Source organism: Ilyonectria robusta (genome assembly GCF_021365365.1).
Source record: "Ilyonectria robusta strain PMI_751 chromosome Unknown BGZ61scaffold_11, whole genome shotgun sequence".
Taxonomy (NCBI): Eukaryota; Fungi; Ascomycota; class Sordariomycetes; order Hypocreales; family Nectriaceae; genus Ilyonectria; species Ilyonectria robusta.
In genome coordinates this window covers 811,810-836,781 of record NW_025764445.1, presented here as the reverse complement: position 1 = coordinate 836,781, position 24,972 = coordinate 811,810, and the positions used below count along the sequence as shown (strand labels likewise).

General features: G+C 50.0%; 7 protein-coding genes across 7 annotated transcripts; 5 read left to right on the top strand and 2 right to left on the bottom strand.

The window, feature by feature from the left end:
* Positions 1–633: 633 nt before the first annotated feature.
* BGZ61DRAFT_453118 (uncharacterized protein) lies at positions 634–2,096 on the top strand. The gene is made up of 4 exons (XM_046246034.1): positions 634–650; positions 694–800; positions 881–1,231; positions 1,304–2,096. The coding sequence occupies exons 3-4, from the start codon at positions 1,052–1,054 to the stop codon at positions 1,919–1,921; spliced, it is 798 nt and encodes a 265-aa protein (XP_046103764.1). The 5' UTR covers positions 634–650; positions 694–800; positions 881–1,051; the 3' UTR covers positions 1,922–2,096.
* Positions 2,097–3,041: 945 nt separating this feature from the next.
* Positions 3,042–3,683, top strand: BGZ61DRAFT_588952 (uncharacterized protein; the record flags this gene model as incomplete). The annotated part of the gene is made up of 1 exon (XM_046256554.1): positions 3,042–3,683. The coding sequence occupies one exon, from the start codon at positions 3,042–3,044 to the stop codon at positions 3,681–3,683; it is 642 nt and encodes a 213-aa protein (XP_046103763.1).
* A 9,189-nt stretch (positions 3,684–12,872) lies between these two features.
* BGZ61DRAFT_353482 (major facilitator superfamily domain-containing protein) lies at positions 12,873–14,720 on the bottom strand (the record flags this gene model as incomplete). The annotated part of the gene is made up of 3 exons (XM_046240524.1): positions 12,873–14,124; positions 14,184–14,471; positions 14,575–14,720. The coding sequence occupies 3 exons, from the start codon at positions 14,718–14,720 to the stop codon at positions 12,873–12,875; spliced, it is 1,686 nt and encodes a 561-aa protein (XP_046103762.1).
* A 1,386-nt stretch (positions 14,721–16,106) lies between these two features.
* Positions 16,107–16,776, top strand: BGZ61DRAFT_478680 (uncharacterized protein; the record flags this gene model as incomplete). Its single annotated transcript, XM_046249037.1, has 2 exons — positions 16,107–16,344; positions 16,424–16,776. 2 exons carry the CDS (start codon positions 16,107–16,109, stop codon positions 16,774–16,776), a joined length of 591 nt encoding a protein of 196 aa, XP_046103761.1.
* Positions 16,777–17,868: 1,092 nt separating this feature from the next.
* On the top strand, positions 17,869–18,808 carry BGZ61DRAFT_533140 (uncharacterized protein; the record flags this gene model as incomplete). The annotated part of the gene is made up of 2 exons (XM_046253966.1): positions 17,869–18,634; positions 18,693–18,808. The coding sequence occupies 2 exons, from the start codon at positions 17,869–17,871 to the stop codon at positions 18,806–18,808; spliced, it is 882 nt and encodes a 293-aa protein (XP_046103760.1).
* A 1,410-nt stretch (positions 18,809–20,218) lies between these two features.
* On the top strand, positions 20,219–22,432 carry BGZ61DRAFT_506633 (Myb/SANT-like DNA-binding domain-containing protein). The gene is made up of 2 exons (XM_046251873.1): positions 20,219–20,994; positions 21,075–22,432. Exons 1-2 carry the CDS (start codon positions 20,617–20,619, stop codon positions 21,933–21,935), a joined length of 1,239 nt encoding a protein of 412 aa, XP_046103759.1. The 5' UTR covers positions 20,219–20,616; the 3' UTR covers positions 21,936–22,432.
* Positions 22,433–23,539: 1,107 nt separating this feature from the next.
* On the bottom strand, positions 23,540–24,589 carry BGZ61DRAFT_588950 (RTA1 like protein-domain-containing protein; the record flags this gene model as incomplete). The annotated part of the gene is made up of 2 exons (XM_046256553.1): positions 23,540–24,314; positions 24,382–24,589. The coding sequence occupies 2 exons, from the start codon at positions 24,587–24,589 to the stop codon at positions 23,632–23,634; spliced, it is 891 nt and encodes a 296-aa protein (XP_046103758.1). The 3' UTR covers positions 23,540–23,631.
* Positions 24,590–24,972: the final 383 nt, after the last annotated feature.

The following is a 24,972-nucleotide window of genomic DNA, read 5'->3' as shown; positions in this document are numbered from 1 at the left end:
CATGCCAAGACAATGTCAACGCCAGGAAACAATCTTAGGACCAACTTTCGTCCATCCCTACCCACGCCCAACTAGCGCCTATGCTCCGGAGCCTGGTAGCAATCCCCGGCCCCTTAGCTCAAATGGAATTGAAGCAACAGACCCAAGAGCTAGCCCCTGGAGATGGTGCGCGCCCGGTGAAGCTGGTGGGCCTATTGGCGAACGACCTCTTTGTTCTGGAAGAACGGTCAGACCGCCTCCAAGTTTCCAATTGCCCTTCACCGTCCGCCAATTTCAGGCTCCAGCCCTCGTTTTGCGATTAAGAACAAAATGGTTGGTTTCTTGACTTCCAGAACCCGCTTGATCCATGTGCGCCATTGCGGTGAGAGAGTTCTAGATCCCGCCATCCGTCTGAAAATGGCAACCTCACGGTCTGTGCCCTTCCACAGCGGGTCATTGGCACGGCAAGGACTCATCCACAGGACAGTATTCATCGGAAGCTGGCCAAACGTGACCCTTTTTACGCTCTGGTGGTCGGCTTGTCTCTAGGTATAAGAAGAGCCCGCCATGCCCGAAGCTTGTCTCTTCAATTCTCATCAACACCACACACTTTTCTTGCAGTTAAGGCCCATCTCCAACCACTTCTTGCCCTCACTTGGATCACTCCTTGTGCTCACTTGGGTTGCTCTTTGCCCTCACTCGGATCCCTCCTTCCCTCACTTGGATCACTCCTTTTGGGTCGCTTCTTGCCCTCACTTGGATCCCTCCTTGCCCTTACTTGGATCACTTCTTGCCTTTATTTGGGTCGCTTCTTGCTTCTTGCCCTCACTTGGATCACTCCTTGTCCTCACTTGGATCACTCCTTTTGGGTCGCTTCTTGCCCTCACTTGGATCCCTCCTTGCCCTCACTTGGATCACTCCTTGTCCTCACCTGGGTTGCTCTTTGCCCTCACTTGGATCACTCTTCGCCCTCACTTGGATCACTCCTTGCCTTCACTTGGGTCGCTTTTTGCCCTCACTTGGATCACTTCTTGCCCTTACTTTAACTCACGCCCTTTCTTTTTTACTCATCATGCAACCCCACCTCCCCCACACCTCGCCAATCCTGAACGGCGAGGAGGCACAGGCAAAGAGACGCCAAACTCGTCCCGTAACGGCTCAGCTGTTGGACGAATTGAGTCGTGTCCTGTCGCAAGAGGGAGAAGGGGGCCAGATGTTTCCTACTAGACAATCCAACCAAACACAGCCAATGGTACCTTCCCCCCTTCCCTTCCCCCATCGCCCCACATTTACGTTGTCAAGGTCTTCGCTAACTGACTTAAAGATGGATTTCGCACTCCGAGTTCTGCAGATTCCGATGTCGGAGCTCACCGCAGCCTCTGACATGCCTTGCGACAAGGCGACAATCCGTGTTGCAATCGCTGTCTCTGGGGCGCTCGCCAACATTAAGCCCGGTTTCAGCCTTGTCAAGCAGCGTTTTGAAGCCTACGAGAACACCACGGGTCGAGCGCAGGCCGAAATGGCTTATACTTTGTTTCGCTGTGGGCTTGGCACCCCTAGCTTCTGGTCATCCATCCGGCCTACGACTATTTTGAACGCATTCAATGCGAGCAAAATTCTGTCCGAGGTCACCAGTTCAGAAAATCAGGATCAACCATCTGGCGAGGCAAGCCAGGCGATTCGTGTGATGAACGACATGGTGGACCGGTTCGGCAAGATCGAAGACGTCCAGGCCTGGAAAATGATCCTGCGGCAGGAATTGAGGACCGCGGCGGATTTGCTCGACACGGGAAAGCGTGCCCTCGAAGATGCCCAAACAAGACTGGAGCGTTACGATCAATCGTCAACGCATGTCAATAACGGAGTCCAGCAAATGCATGAAGGGTATGAGCTCTTGGATAGCCTCGAAGGCAAGATCGAATCCACCCTTGATGGACTGTAATATGGTTCGGAGATGACAGGCTTTTGCCAGGGTCAGTTGGAGAGCAGGCGGTTTACGAAGACGGGGTTTGCCCAAATCACAAAACATCATCATTTTCTGTCTGTATCAGTTTCTAGTTATTCTTTCAGGTTACTTTCGAGGCATTTCTTATCTGAACTATCACATTTTTATGTCCAATTTCTCCTCGTTCCTGCAACGACAGGCGTTCCGTATCTAGTGACTAAATCCAGCACGACGGTGACTGGGCCTGTGAGCTATTGCTGGCCAGGCGTGCTTGGCACTTGTAATGTCACGGCCCAGGTTGAGACCAGGCGGTCACAACCGGCAGAACCATGACGGTACCCACTTTTCTTTCATTGGCCAAGGAGTCCATGCACGATGATCCAGTATCAGTGACCCACCCGCGACTCTCAGCAATGCGACCGACAGTCTCATCAATGAGACTCATGACAGGATCACTGAGACCACTCCAGACACCCAGTATATAGACACAGTCATATAGCACTTCCATAGAGATAGCCTCACCAGCTATCAACATACTTGGTTACATTGAATCTACTATTGTACTATTACCAGACCGTGACCCATATTACTCATTGTAACAGCCTGATCTACTCGATTATAAACCCACGTCTCGGACCTACCCTATACCTCTGGGTTAGACCCGACAGTCATATAAAATAAAGAAGAAGATAATATATATAAAAAATAGAATTTAGCCTTTTAAGCTAATAACTTATATATTTATATAGATTTTAATTCTTTTAAGTTAAAAAACTTAATATTATATTACTATAGTAATTTTAAGTAAGTTAAGTTAATAAATATTTAAAATATAAATAGAATTGAATTGAATTTTTGAATTTTATACTGCTAACTTGCTTATCTTAAGAAAGCAGATAGAGGTTAGATGATACCCTGTCAGCTATTTCTACTGTCACTGCCGCACTCATCGACGACGACCTGCGCCTTGCTCTGTTGAGCCAGGAACCTCTACGCAAGACATTTCGTCGCCAACCGCCCAATGGGCAACAATCAATGATATCACCCCCTCTCGTCCCTTATAACCGCTACTGAGGTCTTTGCTAACTGGAGATGCCACTCAAAGATCGAACTCGCGATGAGAGTGCTCGAGATTCCCAGATCGGAGCTCATTGCAGCCCCCGACCAGCAATGCGATGAAGCTACCCTCCGCGTTGCACTCGCCGTGTGCAGCGCATATGCCATCTCGCCCCTGTGCTGCACGCCGGAAGCCCTCAGAATTTTGAAAGAATATTTCCAAGGCGATGCATCCACATTCACTGCAGCGGACTTCAGCCTGGCTCACAATGTGTTTTGCATCGTGGTTGAAGATTTGGGTCGCTGGGCCAATCTCGACGCAGAGCAGATTATCACCCCGTTGGTCATCATCAATGCATTTGATGTCTACTCGATTCTATCTGAAATCTCCGGACCAGTGGCTCCGCCCTCGTTACATCGTCAGGCAAGCACGGGACAGCAGGCATTTGGAGGGATGTTGGGCGAGTTCGAGGGTAAGATTCAATCTGCCCGAACTCTGGTCGAACAGGCGATGGGCGAAGTTGACACCACGATCGGATGGGTCCAAGAGATAGTATGTGCTGCTGAAAATGTCCAAGCAGGGCTCGGGCAAGTCCATCAGCAGTTAGAGGTGGTGGACAATGGAACCCTGGACATGCAAATTGGGCGCGAAAACTTGGATTACATCAAGGAGCGGCTGGAAACCGTGTCTGAGAGCATGTGAGGGGGTGGGGGGGTGGGGGGACAAGAGGTCTTTGCCATAGGCAGTTGGAGAGCGCCGGGTTGGTGAGAACGGAATTTGTGCCAACGCCGAAACATCATGGCTTTCCGTCTGCATCGTTTTCTAGTGATTTTATTGTGTTATATCCTATGCATTAATTATCTGAACCAACTCCTTCTTGTAACCAAGCTTTCCTTCCAGCTGCGGTTGCATGTGTTCGGGACCTTGTAACGCAGATCCAGCGTAACAGGAGCCAGATTCTATGAGCTATTGTAGGCCGGGTATCCCTCTTTACTAATAAAACATGTCAAGCCATTTTAGCAGCCGAAAGGGGTAAGAACAACACTCCACTCATTAACCTACCCTAGGGAAAACACACACAGAAAGTCGTCGCACAGGCGTCTTGGCTAGTCAGCCCGACGCTGCACCAGATTACGCGTATGAGGTCAGAGCAATTCCCATGTCTTTAGATAGAGAGGCATTTTATAAGAAAGGGTCACAGGAAATTCTGCTGGCAAGGATTTAATTGGGTCTGTGGCCACCCGATGCCAAAGGAAGGTCGGAGACAGAGGTTAGCCGGGATCATGACGATTGACAATTGGGCTCAAATAAATCTCTCAAAAATTACAACAACAAATTAATAGATCCTCTACCTATCTTGAGACCTTAAGTCTCTCCGACCTCCCGAAAGTATCTTAAAAGAAGGGAAAATCGATGTTTCTCCTACTGTACGGCTCCGGCTGACCCTTTTAATCTTGTCAGGACCACCCTAGAGACAACCCAGCTATCTGGTCTCTACCCCAAGTATTCTAGATAAACTGTCACAAAATTCTAAAATTCTTACGCGGGTAATTTGGTCCCGCGCTTGACGCTCCTCGGCCACAAACCGAAGCGTAAAAAAGAATTGGCGAACTTTCTGAAACTGATCATCTGACAAAAGGTCTCGATTTATCTCGCACTCTTCCATCCTCTGTACAATGATATTAATATGCTCTGGAAGAAGGTCTAGGGAGTCCTCTATACAATAGTACTCCTCATGACGCTCGCATCGAGACCCAAGGGTTGAAGGATCGAGCCAACAGACATGGGGACGAGACCGCAACTCGCATAATCGGCTCGGATCGGCTCCACCTTCCAAAAGCAATGCCAAGTACGGGATGCCTCCTCCAAGTCCACGCCCTTCGTGCACTTGGCGGAGAGCTTCGCTCAAAGGAGAGTAAACTCCAACATTTCCTGGGTTTACATTCGCACCACTAGCTAGCAACGCCCGAAATATCTGGTACCTGGCCAATTCTCTCTCATTGCTGCGTTTTGTATCTTGTGATGGAGCATCCATTGAACTGATCTGGAGACAAGCTTTGAGCGGCGTTATGTCCACATCAAATGAACTCGCACCTCCGTTGGGATCGGCTTTTTTGGAAAGAAGCCACGTTACAGCACTAACTTGCCCGTATTCAACAGCCGTGACGAGGGGTTGGTAAAACGGATAAATCGAAACATGAGACCACATTTGATCACCCTGCCATGTTATGTTTAGTGGTGCCTCAAGGTCGGAACAGACCTCCAGAAGCCTTATATCGCCTCTCTGCGCCCCGACAAATAGAGGAAGCCAGTTATGAAGGCGACTGCACCTCAGGTACAGTTCAACATTCAGGGCTTGATGAAATCTCCGCGATATATTTACAAAGCCTCTAATATCCGATATTAAATTAATATGCCGAAGGATATTGAGGAGTATTTCATTGGGTAGTAAAGAGATTCGATCCACGCCGTCTTGGTCTATATCTTAGTTAGCATATTTGATGTGCATAACAGTTGTGAATATTTAATGCTTAACGGAAAAACGTACGTTGATTTTGGTAGTTCGTTGATATTTGGTTAATTTTCACTGATAAAGACTCTGTAACTTCCGATTTGTCGTGAGGGGTCCATCTTGACACCTCCAACCCATCTGTAGGAATCAAGCGCTCACCTCCAAGATGGCTGAGCTGGGAAATACTGTCCGTCATGACTGTTTTTCTTTTGGCTGATTTGTGGAAACAGAAGTACCTGTGGGCTAGGCTTTAGACCTTTCGTTGTAGAGTTAGGATTCGAGTCTGCTGCGAGGCCCGGGGGATTAGAGCTTTAAGGGTATTCGGACATTGTTTGGGAATTATCGCAGGTTATACTACCATTTTATAGACCCTGACACCAGCTTAGTGCAGTACAATAACTGTACCGCATCCCACCGACGGGCATTACCACAAAGGGTATACATCGTAAAGCTAAAGATCCAAACCATTGTCTATTAAGAACATTATCTCGTAACAATGAGACGGGCTCTTCAAACATTAGAACACTCAAGGAAGCTGAGTTAAAGGGATTCAACATTACATTACGCTAATAACAATTCAGTCGATGTGTACATGGGAACTAGTTCTAATAATACTACAACTAGATCAAATCTAATCTAGCTTCAGAAAGCTAACAATGACGCTAATAAGGTGGCGTGAAAGTTGGAAGGTACTTGATTTCTTTGAAGTTCCCAGATATATCCCGGCTTGTAACGAGACCCAGGCTGGACTGGGCAGTCAGGCCTGGCAGAATCCTGGCTAATTTTATATACCTGGAATAGACTGATGGAACGGCAAATAGTTCTTACTGGTTTTACTGTAAACTGAGCTGTAATTAAATCAGTTTACTAATTAGTACTTGGTATATAATTATTTAAAGAGTATATATTCAGTATAAATATCTTTTTAGCTATTAATGTAACTTAGCTATATTAAGTATTTTTTTATTTATTTAATTTTACTCTTTTTATAGAACTTTACTGTTACTGTATTATCTTCTCTGTAATTTCATCCTGTTATCTACTGTTATTACTCGCCCAACCGCCGTCTAGAGAGAAGGTTGCCCCCCCCGAGCCGAGGCCGTTCCCATAGCTCAGCCAAATATCTCCGATTTAATATCATGTCATGTAGCGCTTTATCGAACTCCATAAGACGGCGGACAGTTATTAAACAATTGCGACCTACTGCAAACTCAGAATCAGATAAAAACTCTCGGGTTATCTGGCAATTTTCCATCTGCTTTATAGCTCTATCAACCTTCTCCACGCCTCTGCCTGTGTTGGGCGGCTTGCAAAACACACGTCTTTCTTTGTCCTCAATTTTGGAACCAAGTCGGGAAGGATGTAAATAGCAGTAATGGGGCCTATTCTTTCTTTCGCAAAGTCGGCTGGAGTCGGCTTTATATGCCAAAAGTAATGACAAGTACTGAACTCCCGAACCATTGTATGCGAGGGAGAAAGCTTTGGTCAATATGCAGGGGTCTCCTGAGTGTTGATTCGCACCACTAGCTAGCAACGCACGAAATATCTGGGGCTGGGCCGGTAGATAGGGGTGCGAATCAATGCATCCGTGGAGTGGCGTGCGGAACTCAGGATTTATACCCTGTAACACAAGTCCGTTAGGATTGGCCTTGTGAGAAAGAAGACAGGTTACGGCACTGGGATGCCCGGCAAGAACAGCCGTGAGTAGAGGTCGGTAAGTTGGATAACCGTCACAGATCCATAATGTGTCTACTGGTGCCTCGAGCTGCAGACAGTACTCTAGAAGCCTGATGTCACCTCTTTCTGCCCCGATAAATAGAGGAAGCCAGTTGAAACGCCGACCGCACACGAGGTACAACTCGACACCCAGGGCTCGATGAAATCTCCGTGATGCGTTTGCCAGATTTTTTATATCCCGTGCTGAATCGAGATGCTCAAGGATAATAAGGAGTATTTCATTGGGGACCAGGGAGATTTGATCCACGACGTCTTGGTCTGCTTCAGGGTTAGTCCGTGTAATGTGTAGAGAGTGTCGGGCATGCCTGCTGCTTAACAGAAAAAGGATGGAACATAAAGATATGTTTTTGTGGATACTTACTTGGCGTCTGGTCGACTTTGATGCACGGGGATGGTCTATTTCTGCCCTTCGTTCCTGTAGGGAAGGTCAGATGCCGAGAGGACCTCCATAGCCAATCCCGACGCAAAGAACCTATCCTCAGTGGCGAAACCCTCATCAGGCAAGTAAAGACTCTCCCTCAGAGCTTGTGGTTTATATTTTTGATGTAATCGTGGAAACTGAATGACCTGTTGGCTGAGCTTTGCCCCTTTCGTTGTTGATTTTGGGATTTGGGTCTGCGTCTGCTGTGAGGCTCGGGGGATTAGAACTCAAAAGATACTCGGGCATTATTTGACAGTCATCCCAGCTTATAAAGCCATTAAAAAGTATCCTACCGACGCAAATCATCACTACAAAGGGTACACACCGTAAAGAAAGGAATCAATCAAAACCATTGTCTATGGAGAGCACTGTTTCGCAACAATGAGCCGGATTCTTAAAACGTCAGAACACTCGAGCAAGGTTGGTCCAAGGGATTCTATGTTACATTAAACCTTTATAACGTTCCAGTAATGTCTTAGCTAGTTCAAATTCAACCTAGATCCAGAAAGATGACAATGACGTCAAGGTTGGTGTGAAGGTTGAAAGGTGTTTGATTCCTTTGAAGTATCCCACACGTGGTTCACACTGCAGCTAGTGCATGGGAACTGGAGAACCTACTCCGAGTTTCCCTGATTTTCAATCGCCCTGGTAATTTCTCTCTCTACATACACACCGTGTAGCTAGGAAATTGTCGCCATGTTCTAAGGGGAGCCGCTACAGTGATGGTTAAAAGATTTCATGATGACATTCTAGCCCCACAATCCATACTGCTCAAGTTTCCTTTAAAGAAACACACTATTTATAGGGAGGCATACAAAGAAAACGACAGTGTATTGTCATGTTAACGAGATGACTGTGGAACAGCCGCATATTCACCAGAGTATGCGATGCTACGATGGCCACTCAATCCTTTGGCATGAGACGATCCAGTCATTACGTTGAGGAGGAGTCATTTTCTTCAGCCATGCAAGGGGGTTTTGTTCTTTGTTTCTGCTTCATCAGTGCTTGATGGGACTTCGTTGGGACTTATCCCAGCTACGCCTCACCATCTCAGTGTCAAAGACAGTGGGCGTGAATTGAACCTTTGTGCTTTCAAACCTCTCCAATCAGAAGCCTACATACAGAATGAAGCTACGTCTGAAGGGGAAGTGATCATTGTTCACACCATTAGGTGGAACGGCTTCACCGTCGCCCGAGCGTCTTGCAAGAACTCGCCAGTTTGAAACAAATCCTCAACGGAAGAGGCCACCTTGTTTAATCACTACAGAGAACACTTTGGTTGCTTTGATATGCTAGGTAATTGAATGAAGCCAATACTGTAACGCTTGGGGCCTCTACCAACCAGTGGAGTCACCAGCTACCTGGACCAACTCGGAAGGGTTCTAGCCTCCGAGCCAGCAACAAAATTATCGAAGTTTAGATGATGCTTGTTAATTAAAGAGTTGCTGTAGTGTGCAGTGACTCGCTGGCGCGAGTTGCGATGCCTGCAATGCAAGCAGCTGCTCATATTTTGTGGGCTGAGGGTTATTATGTGACGATTTAACAGACATTGCTGACTCATCCAGATCGGCTGGAAGCCGGAATTACTGGGAACAGCTAAACCACTCTCAATTAAATGGTCTAGGGGATGATTCGTTGAGTTCATGGCATTGAACCGATTGACGGAACGGTGTCCGGTGTAGAAACCTAGAGGTGGAGAATATACCGAGTTCATAGTTAGTCTCATGTGATTCTAGATCAAGCACCATCCCTAGCCTTACCAAGACACAGTAGCAGAACCCCGCCGTATAATTTACCACCTTTCCTCCCAAATATCTCCAAGAAACGCGATTCCGTCCTTCCGCTTGCGATACGATCATACACATCCCACACAACATATAATCTGGAGTCTCAGCAAAAGGTCGAACATTCCTGTAGTTGCGTGAATCTCCTATCAGAATAGGCCATGGGAGGATAGATCCACGGTTGGGGAGGTCCATTCTCATTGAACGAAGACCATTCCAAGCTTTGAAGTCATACTTACCGGCAAGGCTCAATATTAATACCTCTCTCACTCAGAAAGGTCGCGTTTTCGCTCGTAATCCTCCATACTTGGAAAATGTTCTTCTAGGGGAGCTATTGCGTTAATATGAAAGAATTGCCGAGGGCTCAGTGGTGAGCTGAGGGGAAATTAGTACACCCCCTGGTTTTGAGGGAGATCGAGGCGGAGAAATTTCCGACAGCATACAACCCTCCGGCGGTTGGGCATTCCCTTCTAGGATGCAGGCGGGGAAATGCCAGATCGATCCATATATTCAGAGTGCGACATCACCTTTTAGGCATTGATCAACCCCCCTCAGTAGATTACCAACATTATGGGGGACGATTTTAGTGTCCATCTTGGGCCAATGAATCCGTCTTTAGAGGGTGATGGGAGAACACTCTATAATACAGAATTTTTAAAATATTGTAATTAGCACTGCCATCCTAGCTATCCTCTGGGCAACCATATCTATCGCGGGTTATATTTTTCAGCGTGACCCCGTTAGCTGTTTTTGGACGTGCTAGAAATGCGAAGCTTCTGGTAAATGTATCCGACGCCATCATCTGGAAGTCTCCATCATCATCACAAGCATTTTCACTGACGCTGTCATGTTAGTGATGCCAGTCTCGCAACGGATCAAGTCGCCCTCCAAGCAGACCCTTCCCCCCGCATACCTACACCAAGAGTACCTAATAACAGAATGCCAGCGAGGCCAAAGATGGAAAATACATTCCGCCCTACACACCAGCACGATACGTCAAATTCATAGTATTTCAGGCGATACTGGAAGCTCGGGCAATTGCATTGAACCGGTACGGCTCGAAGAAGGGTCATCGCGGAGGCAGCGGACGCCTGAGTTTCTTGCACTTTGCTAAATTCCCTTTAGTAGAAGTTTCGGGGTGAAAATTTCCACGCCCCCGCCAAATGCTACGGTCGCACATTATGAGGCACCAACCTCGAATATAGGGCTGCTGCCTCTATAGGCCACTATAAAATATAGTGCTCTAGCTACTGCAGCCCACTATAGCCCGCACCTTTTCTCGCAAGCAACAGTGGCTATAAACTTCAAGCTTTATAGCAAGCTATAGCTACAACAGCCTGCCCTCTACTAGGTATAGGTCTATTGCTACTATAGCTTGCTGTAAGACAGAAGGCTGCAGCTACTTTAGCCTGCTCTAAGAAGGAGGTTGCGGCTGCTATAACTTAGTGTAAGAGTGAGGGCGGCTCTGCAGCCTGCTAAGTACATGAGAGGCGGCTGCAGCTGCTAGAGCCCGCTATACGATAGTGGGTTATAGTGACCATGCTCTCTATATGTGTTGACGAACCGTGCCTAATAATAGGTTCACAGAATAAATGTCTACGCAATCATCTATAAGGCGTCAATGAGAGGGATCAGTTAAGAAAAATAACCCGGCTCCCCATGGTGAATATAGCGATTGGCAAGAGCAAAACTTTGGGAGCAACCTCATCGCAAGACCTCTCCCAAATTGACTAGACATGTACATCACTACCCAAATTCCGGGCCCTTGGCCCAGTTAAACGACGAGGATGATTCATCAAATTTGTATCCAGGTACTCCTGTCCACAACTTCTCGTCGACAATGCATCCCCTTCGCACCGACCCCTCTCGGTCAATGTCTACAACGATAATCAAGTCCCGGCTCTCCAAGCCGACTTAATTTGTCGCCTTCCACTAAAAGTCGTGTTCCATCTCCCTTGCTCACCGTTCCGTCTATTACCCCCGCTATCCTGCTTACATCCACTATTAATAGGAACTAGGGATGTCGGCAAGAGGGCCACCAGCCGGTTTAACGTGTATTATTAACCTCAATGCAGTCTTAAACAAGTAGGCTCGGCTTCTTATCGCGCGCGATTATGGCCAGCATCCAGCTCTTCGGTTCCGGTTAAACCCCCATGTCCAATCTTTCCTTGCGGGGATCCAACCAGTTTGCATCTCCGCACTGGCGGATTGCATGAGCCCATGCCAGCCCATTCATTTGCGCGGGTCCTCAAGACTTGTGATCTTACTTCCCGGCCATGAATCCACTTGAGACTGAACCATCGACCGGCTCTAACTTTAGGCGACGACTTGATCGGACACCTCCATCCCTCGTAGGATCTACACCCTGCCACAGCCCTGCGACGGGTTACCTTGAGCAAATTGAACACGTTAGCGATTCAATAATTCGAGAAGCGTGATCAATTCCCTCGTGCCCATTTGAAGGATAAAAATCGCACGATACCGCCAGGTTCACCCATCCATCCGCTTGACCACTCCATGAAATCACCGACCAACAGATCAATCCTTTTACTCATTTCCCTCATCATGAAGTTCTTTGTCACACTTTCTCTCTTCGCAGTCTCCGCAATGGCCGCTAACTAGGCTAAATCTTGCGAAGACGAGGCCCTAGACAATACCCCCGGAATTCTCACTGCCCGGTGTAACAATGGTGATGGTCAAGGTACTCTTGTTGATGCCGAGTTGTATTTGTACGGCTGCCTCAAGTACACAAACGGCAAGATCTCGATATTTTATCTTTCCCTCCCTCCACATTGCTTATACTCACAATGTCCACGGGCGCCTGGTGGAGATGGTACCTTTGGGGATGTGTGCAACGACTGCTCCGTCTACGGTCTTGAGGATGCCCTCTACGGCTTTTTAGGTGTGACCCGACCCTGGATTAGCTGTATTTGCGACGGTTTCTCTGAGCCTGTGACTATCAACCTCGGTACGTGCCTATAGCACTTTGCAGGCTCCCGTAAATCTGTCAAGGCGCTAATCGGATGTCGAGACATTACCTCAATCACCAACGCATATAGTGTACTCGTGTGCTCTCGATAGACATTAAATTCTAGGTTATAGGGCTCGATAGTAGGAGGAATTCATAGGATACAACTCCATTGGTGGATTACGTCTATAGCGAAGAGAAATCACAACCCATAATCAGTACCTATAACCTGCATACGGATCGTCTTGACAATCCCGTATTCATCAGGCAGAGTTGATCCCCAATCTATTTATGGTAGTAGTCGTGAACCATCACCCAACGGCTTGTGTTTTTGTGGAGATAGTGTACATGCATAACGCTGAGATGATTCACTGCCCATAGAAGATTGTACATTTCATATTTATCAACATCCTAGGCTGATCTAATTGCTTACAGCCGGTCGCACGTTAAAAAGCCACCGCTGACACCTTTAGGCAACGTTGCCTCGGACTTGTTTGATGCCCCTAACCTTGATATCTCTCCAGAAGAAGACGCAGGCCCAACCGAGGGCGAGGATGCACACACTGGTGATGAGCATATATCTCTGACTGTCACCGTACGCGAGAGCAATTCCGTGTCGGATCTCAGTACCCTGTCTATATGCTAGCTGGGTATACATGCTGCCGTAGATAGAATCGATATCGGCTTCCGGGGGGAGATGTACAATGAGCCGGTCTCGGAACGTTCCAGTCCAGACAGCCGCAGCAACAGTCGAGCCCACAGCGGTCCCAATGCTTCCAAAGAGATCGAGAATCGCAATGAGAATAGCAATGTGCTGATGATCCGACGGAGCCATCATAGCCATCTCACCTGAAAGTACAACGGGACCGCCAGCAAACGCAACAAAGATTTGGGTCATGATAACATAGCCAATGGGTGTATCAGGCTGGCGGAAGTGGATCATGAGGCCAACACCCAACACCATCAGTGGAATGGCGAAGTAGAGGTTGACCCATTTGAACCGACCAGTCCGAACCATCAGGAAACCTATTACGAGGCCCGAGAAGCAAGATCCCACACGGTATATGTTGCTGATATAGGTGGCTTGGGTGACGCCAGTATTCCACACGACCAATAGCATAGATGTGAAGTAGCTTCCCCAGATGGCCGAGTTCCAGAAGACAAAGGTGAACATGAGGCCGCCGAAGAAGACGGTTCGGTCGGCAAGGAGGCTGTACGGGATGAAGGTAACTGGGGCGAATACCTTTTCCCAGATAACGAAGGCGATGATTAATAGACCACCTACGACGATCATGGCGATGATCATGGGCGACTTCCAACCATCAGACTGACGGGAGTAGATTGACATCGGTAAGAGAAACAGAGTCATTCCGGCAGTGAGAATAGCGATGCCAAAAATGTCAGCGTCGATGCACCAATCAAGTGCAGCCTTGATGGAAATGGTCGGTTTGCGAGGGTCAATGAGGCCTTGCTTCTCAGCTTTATGACTGTTCATAAAGAACAGAATAGCAAGTGGAGAGACAACAATGGGAATAACGAGGGTCCAAATGCCAAAGCCCCACCGGAAGCCAACACCCTGGATTATACTGTCTGCCATGGGGCCACCGATCCAAGTAGTGACGATATAAGGAGAGGTGGCGAAGGCCAGCATAAGGGGCCGATTAACCAGCGATGAGGTATCAGAGATGAAGACGGTCATGCAGTAGCTCACTCCTTGGGCTCTGTAGAGTCATGTTAGTAAGAAGGCGAGAAGACGCAGGCAGGAGTCAAATAGTTATACCCAGTGACGGAAAAGACCTGTGCGGCAACGTATGCCTCGACGTTGGGGCAGGCGGCCATCAAGATGAAACCGATGGTCCAAATAAGCATGGTGATGACGAGAGTATGGGGACGGCCCCAAGTATCCATGATCTTGGCAAATACGAGCTTGGACAAACCACCAAATAAGCTTGAAATGATGCCGGTGACGGCTGTGAGAGAATGGGCCGAGAACTCGCTGGTCACGAAGGGGTTGAGACTGCGTGTTACCACCTCCTGCGTGGACGTGATGAAGTAGATGAGCCAAATGCTGTTTGAATTAGCTCAGATGCGCTATTTGAGGTCTGGGAGATGTTTGATCTTTTGCGGTGACAGTCTTGCGACAGTGTAGGCCACATCGGACGTCCACTTACATCCCATAGGCGGCAATCATGTTGCGCTTAGTCCAGACGGTGGTGATGGCCTCGATTTGGCGCACACCGGCCTGGTAATTGCTTGTGGCATCGGGAATGCCTTTGGGGTCTGTGTCGGCGTCGTGGACGGCATCTGAGCCACCCATGTTCTTGGCGTTGCTCTCGGCGGTGATCATATCGAGCGCAGGCCGGGCGTCGTTCGAAGCCGACTCAGCCTTGGAAATGAAGCCCATTATGGGCGCTTAATGAATCACCTGGAATCGATCGCAGGCACTGGAAGCGCGAGCCAAGTGGTTAAGAGACTTGGGGTGTCGCAGCTTGCGACGCTAGAAGGGAGGAAGGCAGTGATGATCAGACACATAGGGAGGGATATTATAACAGGCAGGTGAACATCTACTGCTACCGTTACCGGAACCTGAGCAACCTGGATCCCACACCCTCTACCTGGCTCACAAGTGGCTTTAGCTTGGCATGGGTAGGGAGCCATCGGCCCGTAGCAAGGCTGGTGGGATGGATGGAAGTGGGGAAGTTCCCAGGATTCAAGGGCACCACAGAATGATAGATTTGCTCAGAATTCAGTTCCGCAGTACATAGGGCTGGATACCATGCAAGCAGAAGCTGGCATGTGCATGGCTGCTACCGATCTGGCGGGCGTCGGGGCCAGGATTCGAGTAAGCAAGGGGTAGCATCATCACCACCAGCATCGGAGAGCGAGAAGCCACGAAGGATTCACGGAGAGTCACTCAGCCCCGCTACACGACTTGCTCAAAATGGCTCGCTCGGCCGGGAACCGAAATCTAATCCGTGGTGGGTAGAAGCACAGGCTATACAGAAAGAAGAAAGCGCCTCACGCAAAGGTGAGCATCCATTGGTGACAATGCGAGGCCGAGGCAGCCCTCTTCGCCAAGCCCAAACAAGCTTAAATTTGTCTGTTTAGTGGGTGTGAACCATGACATGGGACAGCGGTCAACGGGGCTGTTGTGCTGCTCCTGGTAGCCGGGGCCATGTCCAACGTGGAGAAGCGTCCGCCGTGGGACCTTGGCAGTCCAATGAAGCATCTTATCTGATGATCAGATAACTATTGATCTGGTCATGGGAGGGTCCAGTCGGCCAATCGGCTGACTACAACCCCTGGACCTCGTTTAGAGCTTCCTCCCCTGTCATTCTCGTTGGGCCCTTTTGCGGTACGGCTTCGCTTGTTGCTCCGTTGAGTCCGTCCCTCCCAGCCCAAAGTCACTGTCGTCTGCATCCGTTGCAGTAAAATCACTACAGCCTATAGGGCCCCAGAGTCAGCTAGATGGCTGGTGCTGACGCTTATGCGAGGCCTCGGATATGGACCGACGCCAAGCAATGAGCTCTTGAGCGATTTCGGCCCTGGGTCAAGACAGCTATAAACTGCATGTGCCAGCAGAAGACCATGTCTTCTACATTTTTTACGTGTCTCGCTCCCATTTCTTAGAACCCAATCTACCCTCGGTCATCTAATCCACGTACTCCCCTTCCTCCAATATTACAGCCGAGGGCATCCAACCATGAAGTCTTCAATGTTCATCCTCACGGTGCTTGCCACTAGCTTCACCGCAGCCGAGGTCAAGAAGGAAGACTACTTCCCCGAGTGCTCCATCGATTGCCTCAACGACGGCACCGAAAAGGCCACAGACTGCTCAGCCACTGATGCCGTCTGCTGGTGCGTCCAGTCCAACTACGAGGCCATCTACAACCAGGCGCTCGCCTGTGTCTTGAAGGAGTGCGGCGCTGATAAGGCCACTGGTATATCTCTATTCCTTTTTACAGTAAAGCAGTTTATCACATGGGGCACAGTATCACTGATACGCCTCTCAACTTTTAGAGTCGGTTCTCCCTGCCGCCATCGAGTTCTGCTCGGCTGCCTCCTCGTCTACCTCAGCCCTCGGCGGCACTGAGACTGGCAAAAGTTCGCCCAGCTCATCAATTGACGATACCGATAACACCAGCACCATTTCGATTGTCACCACTACCTCGGACACCGAGTCGACTTCCACCCCCAGCTCCTCCACATCCGGATCCGCATCCACGCCTACCTCTGACTCTGCCTCTGCCTCGGGCTCGGGCTCTGACTCGGGCGCCGTCGTTAGCACCACCGCCAGTACTGATGCTGCCGCCGCTATGGGGACCATGGGCGTCTTGGGCGTGCTGGTTATGGGTGCTGTTGCTGCCCTGTAGAGCCGGCTCCAGGGTTTTGATAGTGGGGGTAGTTGATGCGAGATAACTCAAGTTACGTGTTTCTAGATTAATAGTCAAGACAAATGAGATCAAATAATGAGTGTCGTTCGTACGTATTTGTTCTTTAGCCACAATAAATACCGTTAGATTGATAGCGCGATACAGTAGTTGCGAGCTTGAGGCGCTCACAATGCATTATAGGATTGGCACAGGCTCTTATTTGCCTCGGATCCTCAATTCAACTATCCCGTTTCCAACCTTGCTACTATGGGTAATTGCACCAGTCTTTCGACAGTGTCATCCCATTGGGGTGATGAGGCGCGTCCCCGAGCGTCTACGTCGGGACTTTAGGAGATTCCCACAGTCAAAAGAAGAAAAAAGGACGACTAGCGTGATGTCGAGGTTTTTGTCTCCCAGAATTCTACAGATGCATCATTTCCAATCCAGTGAAACTTAGATTGGTCTTGTTCTCCATGCAGGACTTGAAACCATTTTCGGTTAGTAGCGCACACGGATGGTCAGGCAACTGATCGCCATGTTGTTTTATAATCTAAATATGAATCTATGCTGAGGTTTCAGGACCCTGGACGTTGGGGATTGTATTGTGTTATTTCGTCTTGCCCCAGCTGTAAAGTTCAGCCACTTTGTCCTTGCACTGGCTAGTCTCAAGTGTGGTGACCTTGTACGGCGTCTTCGTCATGCCTAGATAGCAGACGAAGAGTTTACCAGCCACTATTAATAGAACACACAATAGGCTACTCCGTAGTGCATAGTAGGAAGCGCCACGGCCCAAGCTGAATCATTGGCGCATGGATGCATCCACACATAACTGGATAATACCAGTGTGGCTCCTTCAGCTGCTGGTAGCTGCCCTGTAGCGCGCCGCCGAGGCAGAATTTAAGGGTTCCTTCGTAAGCATCGAGCCGAACTAATGAACACAGAACAACTATTAATGAACGAAATCTCCTATTTTCATGCCACTGGAATACATATTCTTGCTCTCCCTTTCAATCCTAGCCCAGCTCATCTTCCGAAATATTGTCGGTACAATTTGAGATTCAGGGTTTGGATGCCGAGGGTGACGTGACACCAATGGCCACTTCTACAGTCGAAAACACTGGCTACTGCTTCATCCCATCTGGCCTCAGCCTCCCCCAACGTCATATTAACGTACATTGTCCCTCTTCCAAGAATGTCCTTTTGATGTTCCTCATTTATGGCATCATCTCGATCATCACCAGCCTCATTCTCGGCTCTGACAACGCCCGTCGCTCTCTTTCCCTCTGGGGTCGTAGAAGATATAGGAGACGGCCATCATTTTGGCCGGGTGTCGCAACGGCCATTCTGCACATCTTCTTCGCTATGGCAGCTACTAAAATCATCATCAACGGCGGCTTCAAGGCCGGCATTTCCTCGTTGTGTCTCCTCTGGATAACCCGCCCGCGGTTTAGCGCCGTCATGACTATACGGATGAATGATACCTACTACCAGGCATACAGCACGCTATTATTCGACCATTTCATTGCCGAAGCGATTCTCGAAATTGTTGTTCTCCTATTTGCCACTAAATTCGTTGGCGCACCTCGCTCTTCAGACCCTTTCTGCGATGGAGTAGAAATGACTTCATGGCAGAAGCATTTGCGCTTCATGATGGCCGGCGCAGGGTGGGCGTTGATCGCTACAGGTGTGGCTCACATCTTTGTTTTAGGAGCGTTCTTGGTTTCAGAGTTCTACGTCCGCAACGCGAAAATGTATTCAGAGAGCGAGCGTCGTTGGGACGGTTTTACCAGCCGTGTGGTGGAAATGGGGTGGGTGATTTCATGGATCTCCTTCATTGCGAGCTGGGTGTTGTGGGCGAGTAAGTACTCTCCTTCCTCTACTGGAATGTGAAAGACGACTAATTAAGGATTATCTAGCATTTCTTCAACTGGCCGGAGAGGCATACTGTCCATCCAACATCGGGGTGGTTAGCGTTTTGTTCGGGTGTCTTCCCCTCGTTGCCTCACTGGTGCGACCAGGGACGAACATTTAGCTTGTTTCGTCAGGAGAATTATGAATGCAACTCCATAACTCACGACAGATCTTAAACCCGGTACAGAAACCAATTTCAATTTTGCTATTTTCTATGTATGCATGTTTTGAGCAAGCTACATGTTCTACTTCATGTTCTACTTTTTCCATCTTATGTGTACGTTGCCGACTACCAAATAAGGGGGTCATGACCATCCTATGGAAAGAAAACCAGGCTATCGATGCAGTTTGAGTGGAGAGAGTACAGTTGATTGGTCCTTGTTGATAGATTGATCTGATAAGATAATTATGTCTCACTATTAGCCCGGCTTACGGGTCGCCGAGTCATTGGGCCTTGTTCCGAAGTATGATGTGGTTTGAGTCTGAGTTGTCGTTCCTTTGAACAACATGCAAGCACGAGGCAGGGACGAGAAACATTGACGAACGCCACTGTTGGATTTCCCTCCTATTTGGTCTCTCTAACTTCCGATTTCTCAACTATCAATTTAGACTAGGGGGTATTCCGGGGGTCAACTTGATGGATGTAGCAATGATCTGCGCCGACAACAGCAGAGCAGCAATACGGCAATCTTAGATAAAGTTCAGCTAAGGTCTCCTAAATCCAACAAGTTGCTGCATCCGTGAGATTTAAATATGCATCATGGGTAGAACTTGGTTGCGATCCGGAAGAGAAGGGTTTTGGCGCGGAAAAAGCAAGAAAACGGAGACGATCGGTAACTTTGGCGGCAATAGCGGCTATGAATGTGGAAGGCAGAAATATTTAAAGCGAAATCGGGAGCCAGGCATAATGACCAGCCGCCTGCACAGAACAATAGAGGGCGACTGATGAAGTGTTTTTGTTCTGAGCGGTTCGTGCACAAAACAGAACGATACGAAGGTCTGAGCGCAGTGGCATGAGGAGAGGATCCAGGATCCACCGTTGACAAGTGAGAAGAAGTGCCGTGGTCACGAGGGTGCAATTTGGAATTGCCCAAGATGGGAGTCCCATGTCCGGCGAGTGAGGGCAGTATTACGTTTACGAGTTGGGAGAGAGAAACCCAGGGTTGCTTATTATGGAGTCAGAATGTGGAATGTCGGAATATCAACGTGGGCGCGTCACTCAGTGAACGGCAAGTAGCTCTGCTCTGCTGTCGGACAACAGCGGCTGTCCCCGAGACAGGATTGGCGATGGAGACAAGTTACTTCACTTGAGGGGCAGGGGTTAATCGGCGAACAGTCACCTCTGATTGGCGAATAGTACCTTGTGACTGGTGACTTTGTGCCGCAAAAAGAAAAACGGTGAGGGTTTCGAGCGCATCGCCTGCTCAAGGTGAGGGAGCGTTGAGCTGCGCTGAGCTCAATTGGGCGCACGTGACGGACAAAAATCCACAATGGTCCAGGTGACCTCTGTTTTTTCCGTCTCCACCGAACGGCCCATTCCCAGTCGGGACGCCGTCCATTGGATTGGATTCCACGATCCACGGCCTTGCCTCGCCTCGCCTGGCCAAGCGTGCAGCTGAGCGAGCGAGCGAGTGAGAGATTGACGACTGAGTGGCTGCGCGAGAGAGAGAGAGAGAGACAGAGACTGCGCCAAAGACGACGACGTCTCTGCGTGTGTATCAGATCGGATCGCCTCACAACAACACCCGGCACACCACGGCACCACGGCGAGCTAGCGGCCAGCCTCGCTGCTACGGTACCTTCTCGTCCAGACGACTCTAGCCTCGCACGCAACAAGCTGCAGCTCCTCCGTCCTCCTCCGCATTCCTCCCTCCTCTCCATCTCCATCCTTCTCCTCTCCTCCACCAACCCCAATTGCGACTCCCTCCCATGTCCGAGGACGACGGCGACGTGCTCGGCCCCGACGGCCAGGCCACCGCCGCCCGTGTCGACCGCGATCGCCGAGCGCCGCGCTTCAGCTGGACCCCCGCCTACGAGGCCACCTTCTTCCGCAGCCTGTGCGAGAGCGTCCAGCTGGGCCTGCGCGAGAACAGCAGCTTCAAGGCCGAGGCCTGGGAACGCGCCGCCCAGGCCCTGCAGGAGAGCCATGGCGCCTATCCCACCAAAAGCCACCTGATCAACAAGAGCGACAATGCCCGGAAGCGCTTTCGCCTGTGGCGTGGCCTGCGCGAAGACCCCGAGTTCCTCTACAACCCCGTCACGAGAACCGTCACCGCCACCGAGGAGGCCTGGACCGCACACATTGAGGTGAGAGCCCATCCGGAGTCACACCGGGTCACCCAACCGGACCACTCCACCAAGGAATCGCGTCACTAACATTACCGCAGAGGGAACCCCTGTCCAGAGCCCTCCGAGGGCGCCCCTTCGATCACGAAGACTACATGGAGATCCTTTATCCCGACGTCATCGGCTCCGGGGGCGCTCCGAAGCGCATCATGAAGCCCCGGAGACGGACGGACGGGCCCATCCCCGAAGACTCAGAGATGCCCGGCACGAGTATCCTCAACCTCCAGAGCGAACCTCCTCCCCGCCCCCCGGGCCTCGAGAGCCCCAACCAGCGACCGACCGTGATCCAGCCGACCGCGACCCCGTCGACCGCCAACGGAGCCACGCAGAGACCAACCTCGACCTCCATCCCCCCTCGCGCCCCGACCGCGAGCTCCAGCGCCCTTACTCCCCCGGACGAGACCATCACCCAGAACCGAAAGCGCCAGCTGCCGACCACGAGCACCCCGAGCGCGTTCGAGTCGACGCCGCCCTCTTCCACCGGTCCAATGATCCAGCAACCCCCCGAGTCCCCCGAGAAGCGACGCCGAACATCCTCTAACGACGGATCGCGCGCCATTGCCTCGGCTGCCACGCTCAACTCGTCCATGCTCCCGCTTGTCATATCCAACGGCCCCAGCGTCAGCTCTCCCTCCCAGGGCGAGGGTCAGGCCTTGCCTCATCCCCCGCTTTTCGAGGAGCTTGTCGAGGCCGTCAAGTCACGTACTTCCCTCCGGTGGCAGGAGGAGGCCCTCGACGTCTTCTTCCGGGACTTTGCCGACGAGGACCTGGACCTGCAGGTTAAGATTTCAGAAAGCGTGTTGGTCAACGAGAGCAAGGCCATGGTGTTTTGCAAGATGCCGAGCCGGGTCCGGCAACATTGGGTGAGACGATTCAGGGAGCCACATCATAGGGCGGGTTAAGAGAGGATTTCAAGAGGTGGATCAAGAGGTGGATCAGGAGGTAGATCAAGGGGTGGATTGGAGAGATGAACACACGAGATGGACAAGAGACGGACAAGAGATGGACTACACATACCCGAAGATGGACTCCGCGGATGCACACTGGACAGGAAGAAAGACATCATGACGGTCAACGGACCAACGAAACTCCACAACCCAAAAAAATTACGGGGCGTCAAGTGCGAAGAGAGACGTGTTTATGCCCACCGGGGGAAAAAGAAAGAGCGATCTGGCGTGTTGGTTCGTGACGCATGTTGAGATACCAGTTTACCAAGAGGCGTTAGGATTTCGGGTCTGCAATGCATTTAGCGAGGATCTCAAAGGGCTTGCTTGGGAACATTGGTCGCGTGAAGCGGCGGTGCTGGCGACTTGGGAATAGCCTTGACCCTTTGGTCTTTGTATCGATATATATAATACCCCTAATCTTCCACGTTGATCAACGATTACTGTACTCTTCCAGATATTGCAGCAGCTTCTCCTTCAGGTATTTGACGTGTTTCGTGCATCAGCCATCGGACCGGATTACGTTGGCCAATCCGACCGTGCAATTGATGTAGGGTAAGTCCATGTTGAATACTGTACCGATACTTGACTGACTACTTTGTATACAATGCTTGGGCTGTGTTCCTTTCCGGCCCAAACCCCAACTAGAATGTCAAAATTTCAGAAGCAATGCGCATATCACTGATGCGTAACCTTATCACCTGTTGTGAGCTTTGCGGGAGAAAACGTACTCATCTGGTGATCATGAGCTGATTTACATGCGCTGGTGCAGGGGCTTGACATAAACCGTACGACAATTGCAAAATCAAGCCAAATCAGCTGTACTGTATTGTAAATCAACCCAAAATTGCAAAGTCAGAAAGGCTGACGATCCATATTGGATCTTGCTTTGATCAGGAGGCAAACTATAGGAATAGCGTAAGATACATATAGAAGAATAACGCACGGCGCTTGCTGTTGATTGCGGTGTACGACCCCAAGTACAGGCACCTGAAGAGACCAACGAGAGCGCAGCTGACCAGGTATGCACAGATAGACACATGGATAGAAGGGTGTATTTTCGTATGTAGTTGGATACAAGGAGGCAATTACTTTGCAAAGTGACCAGCACAGCCGAGTTTCCTCACGGAATGCTTCCACTCGTTGTGGTAAGCAGGCAGGCATGATGGGAAATTTCCAGCATTGTGTTATGAAAATTAGGGAAGAATTATCCAAGTTCTCAATCTCTGCAACTACACCTGCTGATGCAATTCCGAGATCAAGATGCGAGCGTGAGCGTCAGCTCCGAGTCTTACTAGGGTGGAACGGCCCAGGCGCGTAGCTGTGGACCGCGCTGAACCCCACCCCCGCGAACAGATAAGATTGAAGATTGCTCGAATTCCGCGCCAAGTCGTTTGTAATTCCGCTCGCAATGTAGATGCGCTATTGTTACAATCGCTTGGCTTTGTGAACAATGGCTACGGATGGAAGACCATCAGGAAGTCAACGGAGAAATATTATAGCTAGAATTGAAGGACAAATCATTCATGTCGTTGAGCTGGATGTCTATTAATCTACATAACCAGGAATAACCAATGCCAAGAGAACTGAACACAAGGAGCCGCTCGGCACACCTTTTTCTATCATGAATCCGTTGCTACAACAAATGAAACGTCTAAGAGAAATCGCGTAATGGATGCTCGCTGAGGTCCTGATCGTTTTGCTGCTTGTACGAAACATCAGGGGCAAGCGCCTCGACATACCAGACCAAAAAGACCGCCATGACAGCAGCCATGAGGGCCGCATCAAAGAGATAGAGGAAAATCTCGTGCGAGATGAGGTACCCGCCGTTTCCCTGCAGGTACTCAACAACGCGGAAGGCGCTTCGGACGAGAATGAGAGTGCTGGCGCCGTAGAGCACATAGAGATATCGCTCCCAGGTGATCTCCCCAGACGCCGCTCGTGATGTAAGGCTCCGGGACAGGCGGTAGTGGAAGATGACTGCGGTGACCATGAATAGGCCAAAGATGATGATCTGAACCCAAAGACCCGCAATGATGAGCTTCTCTCCAATTTCGTACAGTTCTAGGCTCCCGGCGGACTGGACGCCACCGCCGCCGGCCTGCATCGTGAAGGAGATGACGTCGCCTGTAACGAATATTTTGCTGAGCCACTCGACGGGGACAAGGGAAAGGTGCTGGGCATGCAGCGCTCGAATAAGTCGGCCGAGGATCATGTAGATGGATGCAGCGTAGAGGGCTGGTGCGACGAGAATGAGGATGGCCTGGATAACGAAGCCTCCGATAGCCATGTCATCGTAGTGTGACCATATTCGACCGCAGTAACCGAGAACTTGGACTAGAGCAGAAAAAAGACCGCTTGTTAGACCGTCAGAACTTTAAAGGGGGGCTTAATTGAGACTCACAGACGCCTCCAGTGGTAAATGCGACGAAGTACCACGTACGAGCTCTCATCATGCGCCACGCGTGCAGGCTGGTCAAGATGGCAAATACACCTGCGGAGATGGCAGCCGCCAGGAGAGACGGGGTATATCTGTAAAGCCTGAAGTCTCCGAGCTCCGATTCGGCCCCGCGAGAGATCATTCCCTGCGTGGTTGACATTATTTCGTCCATCGTGTTTTGCGTATTGGGATGGATGCTAAGGTGGGTCTAGAATACTAAGGTCCGAGCAAGCGGCTGGTTGAGATGAAGGCGGACTGTTGAAGGACCGGCGATAGGAAGCGAACTCGAGAGAAAAGGAAAGACAGAAGTAGTAAAGAGTGATGGTCGAATTAATTATCAATTCACTGGGACAAACACACATGTATTATATGATTGCAGACGTGCTTGATTCTCGTTTCGGCCCCGCCGCAGCGAAGGCGAGTATTCGGGCTTTCTCGCATTTCTCGTATACCTCGCACTCAAACCCGAACTCTCGGTCTCAGCGAACGCACGGCCAGCATCCAGCATTAGTGGCGTTGCGAACTAGACTCGGCCACGGGCAGATTCGTCAGGGC

What these genes read in the sequence shown, in the direction of transcription:
- BGZ61DRAFT_453118 (XM_046246034.1), top strand. Translation starts at nt 1,052, where the DNA reads ATGCAACCCCACCTCCCCCACACCTCGCCAATCCTGAACGGCGAGGAG. An exon ending in CCAACCAAACACAGCCAATG is followed by an intron (nt 1,232 to 1,303) that starts GTACCTTCCCCC and finishes ACTGACTTAAAG; the next exon opens with ATGGATTTCGCACTCCGAGT.
- BGZ61DRAFT_506633 (XM_046251873.1), top strand. Translation starts at nt 20,617, where the DNA reads ATGTCCGAGGACGACGGCGACGTGCTCGGCCCCGACGGCCAGGCCACC. An exon ending in CCTGGACCGCACACATTGAG is followed by an intron (nt 20,995 to 21,074) that starts GTGAGAGCCCAT and finishes ACATTACCGCAG; the next exon opens with AGGGAACCCCTGTCCAGAGC.